Source organism: Acipenser ruthenus, chromosome 14, assembly GCF_902713425.1.
Source record: "Acipenser ruthenus chromosome 14, fAciRut3.2 maternal haplotype, whole genome shotgun sequence".
Lineage (NCBI taxonomy): Eukaryota > Metazoa > Chordata > Actinopteri > Acipenseriformes > Acipenseridae > Acipenser > Acipenser ruthenus.
In genome coordinates this window covers 1,351,260-1,366,218 of record NC_081202.1, presented here as the reverse complement: position 1 = coordinate 1,366,218, position 14,959 = coordinate 1,351,260, and the positions used below count along the sequence as shown (strand labels likewise).

Below are 14,959 nucleotides of genomic sequence, written 5' to 3'. Positions count from 1 at the left end.
GGACAGCAGGTGACCTGATAATTAGGATTCAAATCACACATTGATTGGTACATGCAAAACCCATCTGAGTGCTTTGACCTGAACTACTGTACGCAACGGGACCGGATTAATCCAAATGACAAGAAGCCAAGACACATGACGCTTTTCAGCCTTCTACCAGAATTCCTGACCGGAATACAACCAGCGATCCCGGCCAGCCCAAGGCTTACAGGAGGGGGAGGGCATGCGAGCACAAGGCACTTTTTAAATGGACTTCCCACAGGGATACAGCACGCACAGAACAGTTCCATCCAAAGTGCCACCCCAAGGAAAATACATGAAATGTTCAGTAGCTTCCTAACCTTGAGCTTGGGCTTGTTCCTGGGTTCTGAAAAAGAATGCGGATAGCTTATGTTTGATCTAAGGCAGGGGATTTTACGCATGCATCATAAAGAAAGGCTTTCGGGTCTGTATTCATTATCAGTAGTGGGTGATCTCAGTACCAGCCACCGTAAACCCAGTATGGGTTACTCACCCCCGGCCTATTAGCTTTAATAAATGCAATACAAACTGTAGCAATAACGTGTGCTGGTTATTATACAGTCAGAGGCATGGCTCGCAGAAGCAACACAGCTTTCATAAAACAGAGCTATAGCATCAGGAGGAACTCTGCTCTGCTGGCTTTCATTTCTTTGTCTTTTTCTTTATTTCCAGCAGATCGATATTTCAAACCTGGGACTGTGTGTGAACCTGCACTGTATCTCAGCAGGGGAGAGTGGATTCTGTGCAACACTCTCTATTGAAATCACAGCCCCACGCTGGAGAGTGGATTCTGTGCAACACTCTCTATTGAAATCACAGCCCCACGCTGGAGAGTGGATTCTGTACAGCACTCTCTATTGAAATCACAGCCCCACGCTGGAGAGTGGATTCTGTACATCACTCTCTATTGAAATCACAGCCCCTCGCTGGAGAGTGGATTCTGTGCAGCACTCTCTATTGAAATCACAGCCCCACGCTGGAGAGTGGATTCTGTACAGCACTCTCTATTGAAATCACAGCCCCACGCTGGAGAGTGGATTCTGTACAGCACTCTCTATTGAAATCACAGCCCCACGCTGGAGAGTGGATTCTGTACAGCACTCTCTATTGAAATCACAGCCCCTCGCTGGAGAGTGGATTCTGTGCAGCACTCTCTATTGAAATCACAGCCCCACGCTGGAGAGCGGACTGAGATAGCAGTGCCCAGGACCCAGTCTGCATGGACTAAGATAGCAGTGCACAGGACCCAGTCTGCATGGACTGAGATAGCAGTGCCCAGGACCCAGTCTGCATGGACTGAGATAGCAGTGCACAGGACCCAGTCTGCATGGACTGAGATAGCAGTGCCCAGGACCCAGTCTGCATGGACTGAGATAGCAGTTCCCAGGACCCAGTCTGCATGGACTGAGATAGCAGTGCCCAGGACCCAGTCTGAATGGACTGAGATAGCAGTGCCCAGGACCCAGTCTGCATGGACTGAGATAGCAGTGCACAGGACCCAGTCTGCATGGACTGAGATAGCAGTGCCCAGGACCCAGTCTGCATGGACTGAGATAGCAGTGCACAGGACCCAGTCTGCATGGACTGAGATAGCAGTGCCCAGGACCCAGTCTGCATGGACTGAGATAGCAGTGCACAGGACCCAGTCTGCATGGACTGAGATAGCAGTATTGAGACCCAGTCTGCACGGACTGAGATTGCAGTGTCAAGACCCCAGTCTGCGTGGACTGAGATTGCAGTGCACAGGACCCAGTCTGCGTGGACTGAGATGGCAGAGTCGAGACTCAGTCTGCACGGACTGAGATGGCAGTGTTGAGACCCAGTCTGCACGGACTGAGATGGTAGTGCACAGGACCCAGTCTGCGTGGACTGAGATTGCAGTGTCGAGACCACAGTCTGCACGGACTGAGATTATGGAAGCTCCCGACTCTGTTATAGAATGGAACTGTGCAACTACTGTAAATAAATGTGCTCTGTGCTTGTACCCACAATCCATGTCTGGACTCGCCATACTGCCTTCTATTTGTGTGGTGCCTGCCTGTCTGCCATGCCTCTTTCAGCTCATCGCTGATTGTCACACCCCACCCTGTCCTGTACCCCTGGAGACCTCCAACAGGGCTTCACACACACACGAGCCATGTGTTTAATGAAGTGAGTGTGAGCTGTGCTGGGAGCAGAAGGCACACTGCAGCCTCTGAATCCGTCCCAAACCCCAGGAAGGCTGGTGTGTGTAACCCTCTAGCGTAAGCATCGAGGCAGGAGAGCCAGCTGATATTTATTCTAAAACATGAGGTTACAAACGCCATGGCTGACCCCCTGCACGAATACTGACTGCAGCATCACTGGTTAATGAAAGAGAGCAGCAAAGGGAGTTTTCAAAACACACTGGGACAGCTAAGGACCGATTTCAATTACATTTGTATTTCTTTCCTGTTAACAAGAGGATGGCGTGTTGCCTTGTTTGTGTTTAAGGGCCGCTACCTCCCCGTGTTTGTTTTTGATACGCTGCAAAGCTCTGGAAGGATCCTCCACGCGCACGGGCATGGCAGCTCCAGGTCTCATTGCAGCGGGCTGCAGGGGGATGTCATGGGGACGATGAAGCTGCTCTACTGTCAGAGAAGATGATCACAGGCATTGCACAGCACAGGGCAGGCTATTCAATGAGAAACTTCACAGCATCAGTTCAGCTGTAGGTACTAATCATTAGCAAACACAAAGAAAAAAACAACAGCCCTGCAGCAGTATCATGCAGGATTCACTAAAATCACTGCAATGGATTCTCAGCAGCAGTATCATGCAGGATTCATTACAATCACTGCAATGGATTCTCTGCAGCAGTATCATGCAGGATTCACTACAATCACTGCAATGGATTCTCTGCAGCAGTATCATGCAGGATTCATTACAATCACTGCAATGGATTCTCTGCAGCAGTATCATGCAGGATTCATTACAATCACTGCAATGGATTCTCAGCAGCAGTATCATGCAGGATTCACTACAATCACTGCAATGGATTCTCTGCAGCAGTATCATGCAGGATTCATTACAATCACTGCAATGGATTCTCTGCAGCAGTGTCATGCAGGATTCATTATAATCACTGCAATGGATTCTCTGCAGCAGTATCATGCAGGATTCATTACAATCACTACAATGGATTCTCTGCAGCAGTATCATGCAGGATTCATTACAATCACTGCAATGGATTCTCTGCAGCAGTATCATGCAGGATTCATTACAATCACTGCAATGGATTCTCTGCAGCAGTATCATGCAGGATTCATTACAATCACTGCAATGGATTCTCTGCAGCAGTATCATGCAGGATTCTCTACAATCACTGCAATGGATTCTCTGCAACAGTATCATGCAGGATTCATTACAATCACTGCAATGGATTCTCTGCAGCAGTATCATGCAGGATTCATTACAATCACTGCAATTGATTCTCTGCAGCAGTATCATGCAGGATTCTCTACAATCACTGCAATGGATTCTCTGCAGGCACAGAGCTGAGTCGAGTTAGACTCGTCTCAGGACATACTGCCAATCATTCCCTTACATACATAATCAAAACCAATGGAATTGAGCGAATACCAGAACGTGTAGAAACAGAATGGGTTTGTCTCATTTGACCGTAGCTGTTCCATGCTGTTCTCCGTTTCTTCTCACCCTTCATGAAACTCAAACAATCTCAAAATAACTGAAAAGAAATACATCTCTTACCATCTACAGATCTCCTCTGCATCCCTACATTAACCAGCTGGGTATCTAAAAAGACCTGCAACAACTGGAGCGATTTGACAGCGTGCTGCGCTCGGGTACACTCCACAGGGAGGGAACATGTTTCTCATTCAGTGTACTGGAGTGATTTGACAGTGTGCTGCGCTTGGGTACACTCCACAGGGAGGGAACATGTTTCTCATTCAGTGTACTGGAGTGATTTGACAGTGTGCTGCGCTCGGGTGCACTCCACAGGGAGGGAACATGTTTCTCATTCAGTGTACTGGAGTGATTTGACAGTGTGCTGCGCTCGGGTACACTCCACAGGGAGGGAACATGTTTCTCATTCAGTGTACTGGAGTGATTTGACAGCGTGCTGCGCTCGGGTACACTCCACAGGGAGGGAACATGTTTCTCATTCAGTGTACTGGAGTGATTTGACAGTGTGCTGCGCTCGGGTACACTCCACAGGGAGGGAACATGTTTCTCATTCAGTGTACTGGAGTGATTTGACAGCGTGCTGCGCTCGGGTACACTCCACAGGGAGGGAACATGTTTCTCATTCAGTGTACTGGAGTGATTTGACAGTGTGCTGCGCTTGGGTACACTCCACAGGGAGGGAACATGTTTCTCATTCAGTGTACTGGAGTGATTTGACAGTGTGCTGCGCTCGGGTGCACTCCACAGGGAGGGAACATGTTTCTCATTCAGTGTACTGGAGTGATTTGACAGTGTGCTGCGCTCGGGTACACTCCACAGGGAGGGAACATGTTTCTCATTCAGTGTACTGGAGTGATTTGACAGCGTGCTGCGCTCGGGTACACTCCACAGGGAGGGAACATGTTTCTCATTCAGTGTACTGGAGTGATTTGACAGCGTGCTGCGCTCGGGTACACTCCACAGGGAGGGAACATGTTTCTCATTCAGTGTACTGGAGTGATTTGACAGCGTGCTGCGCTCGGGTACACTCCACAGGGAGGGAACATGTTTCTCATTCAGTGTACTGGAGTGATTTGACAGTGTGCTGCGCTCGGGTACACTCCACAGGGAGGGAACATGTTTCTCATTCAGTGTACTGGAGTGATTTGACAGTGTGCTGCGCTCGGGTACACTCCACAGGGAGGGAACATGTTTCTCATTCAGTGTACTGGAGTGATTTGACAGCGTGCTGCGCTCGGGTACACTCCACAGGGAGGGAACATGTTTCTCATTCAGTGTACTGGAGTGATTTGACAGTGTGCTGCGCTCGGGTACACTCCACAGGGAGGGAACATGTTTCTCATTCAGTGTACTGGAGTGATTTGACAGTGTGCTGCGCTCGGGTACACTCCACAGGGAGGGAACATGTTTCTCATTCAGTGTACTGGAGTGATTTGACAGCGTGCTGCGCTCGGGTACACTCCACAGGGAGGGAACATGTTTCTCATTCAGTGTACTGGAGTGATTTGACAGCGAGCTGCGCTCGGGTACACTCCACAGGGAGGGAACATGTTTCTCATTCAGTGTACTGGAGTGATTTGACAGTGTGCTGCGCTCGGGTACACTCCACAGGGAGGGAACATGTTTCTCATTCAGTGTACTGGAGTGATTTGACAGCGTGCTGCGCTCGGGTACACTCCACAGGGAGGGAACATGTTTCTCATTCAGTGTACTGGAGTGATTTGACAGCGTGCTGCGCTCGGGTACACTCCACAGGGAGGGAACATGTTTCTCATTCAGTGTACTGGAGTGATTTGACAGTGTGCTGCGCTCGGGTACACTCCACAGGGAGGGAACATGTTTCTCATTCAGTGTACTGGAGTGATTTGACAGTGTGCTGCGCTCGGGTACACTCCACAGGGAGGGAACATGTTTCTCATTCAGTACTGGAGTGATTTGACAGTGTGCTGCGCTCGGGTGCACTCCACAGGGAGGGAACATGTTTCTCATTCAGTGTACTGGAGTGATTTGACAGCGAGCTGCGCTCGGGTGCACTCCACAGGGAGGGAACATGTTTCTCATTCAGTGTACTGGAGTGATTTGACAGCGTGCTGCGCTCGGGTGCACTCCACAGGGAGGGAACATGTTTCTCATTCAGTGTACTGGCCAGGCAGAACATGGCATCCGTCCCATCTTTATTGCTCAGAACAGATTATCCCCATCAAAGATCAATTACCAGGGCTGAGATAAGGTCTGAGTGACTAGAGGTGCAGCAAATCGAGTTAGTGACGTTGTGAGCTTGGGAGCAAGGCTGTCTTACAATAACTCTCCATTCTGAAAGGATGATTAAGAGGGAAGACTGCGCACGCGCACACTCGCACACACACACTGAGAGAGCTGGGGAGCACCGACTCGTGACTTGAGGGAGTGGGGAGCGATTAAAGACCTTCGGCTCTTGTGTTTCTGCGAGTCTCTTCACAGTTCTTAGATGTAAACATTGAAGTGTTTGTACCAGGACAAGTCGTTCTGTGTGTGTGAACATCAATTCAGAACTCACAGCTGTGGCAATAACTGATCAGGGCGTGCAAATGAAGCATGGTGGGATTGTTAAAGTGGGAGAGAGGGAGAAGCAGGGTGGGGATGAGAGAGGAGACAGGAGGCACAGTGAAACACGGGGAGGTCGTCTGGAATTACTTTAAGCATCTGTTTAATTTCATTGCACAACTTCTGCTTTTACATGACAATATGTACAGTCTTGTAAAAATAAAAAAAGAAATGACAATCATCAATTGAACAACAATAATCAGAGCCCAGACTACAAAGAGAGCCCCTGTCTGAAAGCACAGCCTGGTAAAGCCATGATGTTCTGCACAGCTCGCTACCGATACTCCCGGTGCGTATCCACATGCATCTCACACCCTGGGTTTCCAGGTACACTGCATTCAATACACACGAGGGCCGGCCTCATCCAACACAGAGACACATGCTGCAGCGCTAGGAAATGATCTCACCCCGAGCTACTTTTAAACATGACCTCTTTCAGGTATGATACTATGGAGCCCCACGTCCTCTACTTGAACTAGCAAGAGGAGCGGGGCTGGGGCTCGAACACACTGCTGCTGCTGCTGCTGGGGCACTGGCAAGGGGAGCGGGGCTGGGGTTCAAACACACTACTGCTGCTGGGGCACTGGCAAGGGGAGCTGGACTGGGGTTCAAACACACTACTGCTGCTGCTGCTGGGGCACTGGCAAGGGGAGTGGGGCTGGGGCTCGAACACACTGCTGCTGCTGCTGCTGGGGCACTGGCAAGGGGAGTGGGGCTGGGGTTCAAACACACTGCTGCTGCTGGGGCACTGGCAAGGGGAGTGGGGCTGGGGTTCAAACACACTGCTGCTGCTGGGGCACTAGCAAGGGGAGTGGGGCTGGGGTTCAAACACACTGCTGCTGCTGGGGCACTGGCAAGGGGAGTGGGGCTGGGGTTCAAACACACTGCTGCTGCTGGGGCACTGGCAAGGGGAGCTGGACTGGGGTTCAAACACACTACTGCTGCTGCTGCTGGGGCACTGGCAAGGGGAGCGGGGCTGGGGTTCAAACACACTGCTGCTGCTGGGGCACTGGCAAGGGGAGCTGGACTGGGGTTCAAACACACTACTGCTGCTGCTGCTGGGGCACTGGCAAGGGGAGTGGGGCTGGGGTTCAAACACACTACTGCTGCTGGGGCACTGGCAAGGGGAGTGGGGCTGGGGTTCAAACACACTGCTGCTGCTGCTGGGGCACTGGCAAGGGGAGCGGGGCTGGGGTTCAAACACACTGCTGCTGCTGGGGCACTGGCAAGGGGAGCTGGACTGGGGTTCAAACACACTACTGCTGCTGCTGCTGGGGCACTGGCAAGGGGAGTGGGGCTGGGGCTCAAACACACTGCTGCTGCTGGGGCACTGGCAAGGGGAGTGGGGCTGGGGTTCAAACACACTGCTGCTGCTGCTGCTGGGGCACTGGCAAGGGGAGTGGGGCTGGGGTTCAAACACACTGCTGCTGCTGGGGCACTGGCAAGGGGAGCGGGGCTGGGGTTCAAACACACTACTGCTGCTGGGGCACTGGCAAGGGGAGTGGGGCTGGGGTTCAAACACACTGCTGCTGCTGCTGCTGGGGCACTGGCAAGGGGAGTGGGGCTGGGGTTCAAACACACTGCTGCTGCTGGGGCACTGGCAAGGGGAGCGGGGCTGGGGCTCAAACACACTGCTGCTGCTGGGGCACTGGCAAGGGGAGTGGGGCTGGGGTTCAAACACACTGCTGCTGCTGCTGCTGGGGCACTGGCAAGGGGAGCGGGGCTGGGGTTCAAACACACTACTGCTGCTGCTGCTGGGGCACTGGCAAGGGGAGTGGGGCTGGGGTTCAAACACACTGCTGCTGCTGCTGCTGGGGCACTGGCAAGGGGAGTGGGGCTGGGGCTCAAACACACTGCTGCTGCTGGGGCACTGGCAAGGGGAGTGGGGCTGGGGTTCAAACACACTGCTGCTGCTGCTGCTTCATACTTTTAAACATTTAAAAAGGAGCTGAAACTGCCTGGATTAGAGTGCGATGCTGCATTACTGGCAGCACAGCGAGAGAGAGAGAGAGAGAGAGAGAGACAGATGGGGACAGCCAGGCCCACAGAGGGTGCTCACTGCATGAGCTCCACGTATGTGGCAGGGAACAGTCCGACCCGGCCGCGGCACTGCCCCTTCCACCACGACTCGTCCACAATCTCAATGCCTCTGATGATGTCGTCCGGGTCGAAGGAGATCTCGTCATCGCCCTCTGCAGGGAGAACACAGAACAGAGAGAGACAGACCGTCACAGACTGGACTGATATCCACTCTCCATCAGCCTCACACAGACACACCCTGGACGTGCTTCACAGCATCATGTGTGCATGAGTCAAGGTAACGGTCCCTGTCAAATGCAGGACAATGAGATGTAGGGGCTGCACAGCACACATACTGTTTTCATGCGACTGGATGTCCGTTTCTATGAAACCTTCTGAGGCTTATAACGCCTTGTTGAATAGAACTGAAAATGTATATACAGTACAGCAGGGATGGGAATAAGACTCCCATTGCATAGCAGTTTGATCCATCCCTGGTTTTAGTATGAGTTTTATGAGACAGACCTGAGCTTAGTACCTATGTATTTTATTAAAACCGCTATGCAATAGGAGTCTAATTTCCATCCCTATACAGCTTCATATTGGTGGGGGACTAAAACAGCTACAAATTTGATATCCAACAGATTCCCCAAGACACCCCGACACGCTGGCTGTTAGATCTATGAGCATCGCCATCGCTGCGTTAGGTAAACCCTGTTGCAGTTACACAACTCAGGGTCTGGAAACAGGGTTAGATATTTCCAGTGAGAGGTCTGGAAACAGGGTTAGATATTTCCAGTGAGGAGGATGGAAACAGGGTTAGATATTTCCAGTGAGAGGTCTGGAAACAGGGTTAGATATTTCCAGTGAGAGGTCTGGAAACAGGGTTAGATATTTCCAGTGAGAGGTCTGGAAACAGGGTTAGATATTTCCAGTGAGAGGTCTGGAAACAGGGTTAGATATTTCCAGTGAGGAGGATGGAAACAGGGTTAGATATTTCCAGTGAGAGGTCTGGAAACAGGGTTAGATATTTCCAGTGAGGAGGATGGAAACAGGGTTAGATATTTCCAGTGAGGAGGATGGAAACAGGGTTAGATATTTCCAGTGAGAGGTCTGGAAACAGGGTTAGATATTTCCAGTGAGAGGTCTGGAAACAGGGTTAGATATTTCCAGTGAGAGGTCTGGAAACAGGGTTAGATATTTCCAGTGAGGAGGATGGAAACAGGGTTAGATATTTCCAGTGAGAGGTCTGGAAACAGGGTTAGATATTTCCAGTGAGAGGTCTGGAAACAGGGTTAGATATTTCCAGTGAGGAGGATGGAAACAGGGTTAGATATTTCCAGTGAGGAGGATGGAAACAGGGTTAGATATTTCCAGTGAGAGGTCTGGAAACAGGGTTAGATATTTCCAGTGAGGAGGATGGAAACAGGGTTAGATATTTCCAGTGAGGAGGATGGAAACAGGGTTAGATATTTCCAGTGAGGAGGATGGAAACAGGGTTAGATATTTCCAGTGAGAGGTCTGGAAACAGGGTTAGATATTTCCAGTGAGAGGTCTGGAAACAGGGTTAGATATTTCCAGTGAGGAGGATGGAAACAGGGTTAGATATTTCCAGTGAGGAGGATGGAAACAGGGTTAGATATTTCCAGTGAGGAGGATGGAAACAGGGTTAGATATTTCCAGTGAGAGGTCTGGAAACAGGGTTAGATATTTCCAGTGAGAGGTCTGGAAACAGGGTTAGATATTTCCAGTGAGGAGGATGGAAACAGGGTTAGATATTTCCAGTGAGGAGGATGGAAACAGGGTTAGATATTTCCAGTGAGAGGTCTGGAAACAGGGTTAGATATTTCCAGTGAGAGGTCTGGAAACAGGGTTAGATATTTCCAGTGAGGAGGATGGAAACAGGGTTAGATATTTCCAGTGAGGAGGATGGAAACAGGGTTAGATATTTCCAGTGAGAGGTCTGGAAACAGGGTTAGATATTTCCAGTGAGGAGGATGGAAACAGGGTTAGATATTTCCAGTGAGAGGTCTGGAAACAGGGTTAGATATTTCCAGTGAGAGGTCTGGAAACAGGGTTAGATATTTCCAGTGAGGAGGATGGAAACAGGGTTAGATATTTCCAGTGAGGAGGATGGAAACAGGGTTAGATATTTCCAGTGAGGAGGATGGAAACAGGGTTAGATATTTCCAGTGAGGAGGATGGAAACAGGGTTAGATATTTCCAGTGAGGAGGATGGAAACAGGGTTAGATATTTCCAGTGAGGAGGATGGAAACAGGGTTAGATATTTCCAGTGAGAGGTCTGGAAACAGGGTTAGATATTTCCAGTGAGAGGTCTGGAAACAGGGTTAGATATTTCCAGTGAGAGGTCTGGAAACAGGGTTAGATATTTCCAGTGAGGAGGATGGAAACAGGGTTAGATATTTCCAGTGAGGAGGATGGAAACAGGGTTAGATATTTCCAGTGAGGAGGATGGAAACAGGGTTAGATATTTCCAGTGAGGAGGATGGAAACAGGGTTAGATATTTCCAGTGAGGAGGATGGAAACAGGGTTAGATATTTCCAGTGAGAGGTCTGGAAACAGGGTTAGATATTTCCAGTGAGGAGGATGGAAACAGGGTTAGATATTTCCAGTGAGGAGGATGGAAACAGGGTTAGATATTTCCAGTGAGAGGTCTGGAAACAGGGTTAGATATTTCCAGTGAGGAGGATGGAAACAGGGTTAGATATTTCCAGTGAGGAGGATGGAAACAGGGTTAGATATTTCCAGTGAGAGGTCTGGAAACAGGGTTAGATATTTCCAGTGAGGAGGATGGAAACAGGGTTAGATATTTCCAGTGAGGAGGATGGAAACAGGGTTAGATATTTCCAGTGAGAGGTCTGGAAACAGGGTTAGATATTTCCAGTGAGGAGGATGGAAACAGGGTTAGATATTTCCAGTGAGAGGTCTGGAAACAGGGTTAGATATTTCCAGTGAGGAGGATGGAAACAGGGTTAGATATTTCCAGTGAGAGGTCTGGAAACAGGGTTAGATATTTCCAGTGAGAGGTCTGGAAACAGGGTTAGATATTTCCAGTGAGGAGGATGGAAACAGGGTTAGATATTTCCAGTGAGAGGTCTGGAAACAGGGTTAGATATTTCCAGTGAGAGGTCTGGAAACAGGGTTAGATATTTCCAGTGAGGAGGATGGAAACAGGGTTAGATATTTCCAGTGAGGAGGATGGAAACAGGGTTAGATATTTCCAGTGAGGAGGATGGAAACAGGGTTAGATATTTCCAGTGAGAGGTCTGGAAACAGGGTTAGATATTTCCAGTGAGGAGGATGGAAACAGGGTTAGATATTTCCAGTGAGAGGTCTGGAAACAGGGTTAGATATTTCCAGTGAGGAGGATGGAAACAGGGTTAGATATTTCCAGTGAGGAGGATGGAAACAGGGTTAGATATTTCCAGTGAGGAGGATGGAAACAGGGTTAGATATTTCCAGTGAGGAGGATGGAAACAGGGTTAGATATTTCCAGTGAGGAGGATGGAAACAGGGTTAGATATTTCCAGTGAGGAGGATAGAAACAGGGTTAGATATTTCCAGTGAGAGGTCTGGAAACAGGGTTAGATATTTCCAGTGAGAGGTCTGGAAACAGGGTTAGATATTTCCAGTGAGGAGGATGGAAACAGGGTTAGATATTTCCAGTGAGAGGTCTGGAAACAGGGTTAGATATTTCCAGTGAGAGGTCTGGAAACAGGGTTAGATATTTCCAGTGAGGAGGATGGAAACAGGGTTAGATATTTCCAGTGAGGAGGATGGAAACAGGGTTAGATATTTCCAGTGAGGAGGATGGAAACAGGGTTAGATATTTCCAGTGAGAGGTCTGGAAACAGGGTTAGATATTTCCAGTGAGAGGTCTGGAAACAGGGTTAGATATTTCCAGTGAGAGGTCTGGAAACAGGGTTAGATATTTCCAGTGAGGAGGATGGAAACAGGGTTAGATATTTCCAGTGAGGAGGATGGAAACAGGGTTAGATATTTCCAGTGAGAGGTCTGGAAACAGGGTTAGATATTTCCAGTGAGAGGTCTGGAAACAGGGTTAGATATTTCCAGTGAGAGGTCTGGAAACAGGGTTAGATATTTCCAGTGAGAGGTCTGGAAACAGGGTTAGATATTTCCAGTGAGAGGTCTGGAAACAGGGTTAGATATTTCCAGTGAGGAGGATGGAAACAGGGTTAGATATTTCCAGTGAGGAGGATGGAAACAGGGTTAGATATTTCCAGTGAGAGGTCTGGAAACAGGGTTAGATATTTCCAGTGAGAGGTCTGGAAACAGGGTTAGATATTTCCAGTGAGGAGGATGGAAACAGGGTTAGATATTTCCAGTGAGAGGTCTGGAAACAGGGTTAGATATTTCCAGTGAGGAGGATGGAAACAGGGTTAGATATTTCCAGTGAGAGGTCTGGAAACAGGGTTAGATATTTCCAGTGAGGAGGATGGAAACAGGGTTAGATATTTCCAGTGAGAGGTCTGGAAACAGGGTTAGATATTTCCAGTGAGAGGTCTGGAAACAGGGTTAGATATTTCCAGTGAGAGGTCTGGAAACAGGGTTAGATATTTCCAGTGAGAGGTCTGGAAACAGGGTTAGATATTTCCAGTGAGGAGGATGGAAACAGGGTTAGATATTTCCAGTGAGGAGGATGGAAACAGGGTTAGATATTTCCAGTGAGGAGGATGGAAACAGGGTTAGATATTTCCAGTGAGAGGTCTGGAAACAGGGTTAGATATTTCCAGTGAGAGGTCTGGAAACAGGGTTAGATATTTCCAGTGAGGAGGATGGAAACAGGGTTAGATATTTCCAGTGAGAGGTCTGGAAACAGGGTTAGATATTTCCAGTGAGAGGTCTGGAAACAGGGTTAGATATTTCCAGTGAGAGGTCTGGAAACAGGGTTAGATATTTCCAGTGAGAGGTCTGGAAACAGGGTTAGATATTTCCAGTGAGGAGGATGGAAACAGGGTTAGATATTTCCAGTGAGGAGGATGGAAACAGGGTTAGATATTTCCAGTGAGGAGGATAGAAACAGGGTTAGATATTTCCAGTGAGAGGTCTGGAAACAGGGTTAGATATTTCCAGTGAGAGGTCTGGAAACAGGGTTAGATATTTCCAGTGAGGAGGATGGAAACAGGGTTAGATATTTCCAGTGAGGAGGATGGAAACAGGGTTAGATATTTCCAGTGAGAGGTCTGGAAACAGGGTTAGATATTTCCAGTGAGAGGTCTGGAAACAGGGTTAGATATTTCCAGTGAGAGGTCTGGAAACAGGGTTAGATATTTCCAGTGAGGAGGATGGAAACAGGGTTAGATATTTCCAGTGAGGAGGATGGAAACAGGGTTAGATATTTCCAGTGAGAGGTCTGGAAACAGGGTTAGATATTTCCAGTGAGAGGTCTGGAAACAGGGTTAGATATTTCCAGTGAGGAGGATGGAAACAGGGTTAGATATTTCCAGTGAGAGGTCTGGAAACAGGGTTAGATATTTCCAGTGAGGAGGATGGAAACAGGGTTAGATATTTCCAGTGAGAGGTCTGGAAACAGGGTTAGATATTTCCAGTGAGGAGGATGGAAACAGGGTTAGATATTTCCAGTGAGGAGGATGGAAACAGGGTTAGATATTTCCAGTGAGGAGGATGGAAACAGGGTTAGATATTTCCAGTGAGAGGTCTGGAAACAGGGTTAGATATTTCCAGTGAGGAGGATGGAAACAGGGTTAGATATTTCCAGTGAGAGGTCTGGAAACAGGGTTAGATATTTCCAGTGAGAGGTCTGGAAACAGGGTTAGATATTTCCAGTGAGAGGTCTGGAAACAGGGTTAGATATTTCCAGTGAGAGGTCTGGAAACAGGGTTAGATATTTCCAGTGAGGAGGATGGAAACAGGGTTAGATATTTCCAGTGAGGAGGATGGAAACAGGGTTAGATATTTCCAGTGAGGAGGATGGAAACAGGGTTAGATATTTCCAGTGAGAGGTCTGGAAACAGGGTTAGATATTTCCAGTGAGAGGTCTGGAAACAGGGTTAGATATTTCCAGTGAGGAGGATGGAAACAGGGTTAGATATTTCCAGTGAGAGGTCTGGAAACAGGGTTAGATATTTCCAGTGAGAGGTCTGGAAACAGGGTTAGATATTTCCAGTGAGAGGTCTGGAAACAGGGTTAGATATTTCCAGTGAGAGGTCTGGAAACAGGGTTAGATATTTCCAGTGAGGAGGATGGAAACAGGGTTAGATATTTCCAGTGAGGAGGATGGAAACAGGGTTAGATATTTCCAGTGAGGAGGATAGAAACAGGGTTAGATATTTCCAGTGAGAGGTCTGGAAACAGGGTTAGATATTTCCAGTGAGAGGTCTGGAAACAGGGTTAGATATTTCCAGTGAGGAGGATGGAAACAGGGTTAGATATTTCCAGTGAGGAGGATGGAAACAGGGTTAGATATTTCCAGTGAGAGGTCTGGAAACAGGGTTAGATATTTCCAGTGAGAGGTCTGGAAACAGGGTTAGATATTTCCAGTGAGAGGTCTGGAAACAGGGTTAGATATTTCCAGTGAGGAGGATGGAAACAGGGTTAGATATTTCCAGTGAGGAGGATGGAAACAGGGTTAGATATTTCCAGTGAGGAGGATGGAAACAGGGTTA

General features: G+C 48.7%; 2 protein-coding genes across 3 annotated transcripts in view; both read right to left on the bottom strand.

Annotated features, from left to right (window-relative positions):
• Positions 1-6,356: 6,356 nt before the first annotated feature.
• LOC117419389 (src substrate cortactin-like) overlaps positions 6,357-14,959 on the bottom strand; it is a 36,332-nt gene continuing 27,729 nt past the window's right edge. For both annotated transcript variants that reach the window (XM_058985496.1, XM_058985497.1), the window contains exon 16: positions 6,357-8,462. In XM_058985496.1, the coding sequence (XP_058841479.1) occupies positions 8,326-8,462 (137 nt within the window). In that variant the 3' untranslated portion in view covers positions 6,357-8,325. The remainder of the gene's footprint in view (positions 8,463-14,959) is intronic.
• Positions 7,070-8,252, bottom strand: LOC117419724 (uncharacterized). The gene is made up of 2 exons (XM_058986488.1): positions 8,229-8,252; positions 7,070-8,140 (listed from the first exon to the last, which is right to left on the bottom strand). Exons 1-2 carry the CDS (start codon positions 8,250-8,252, stop codon positions 7,070-7,072), a joined length of 1,095 nt encoding a protein of 364 aa, XP_058842471.1.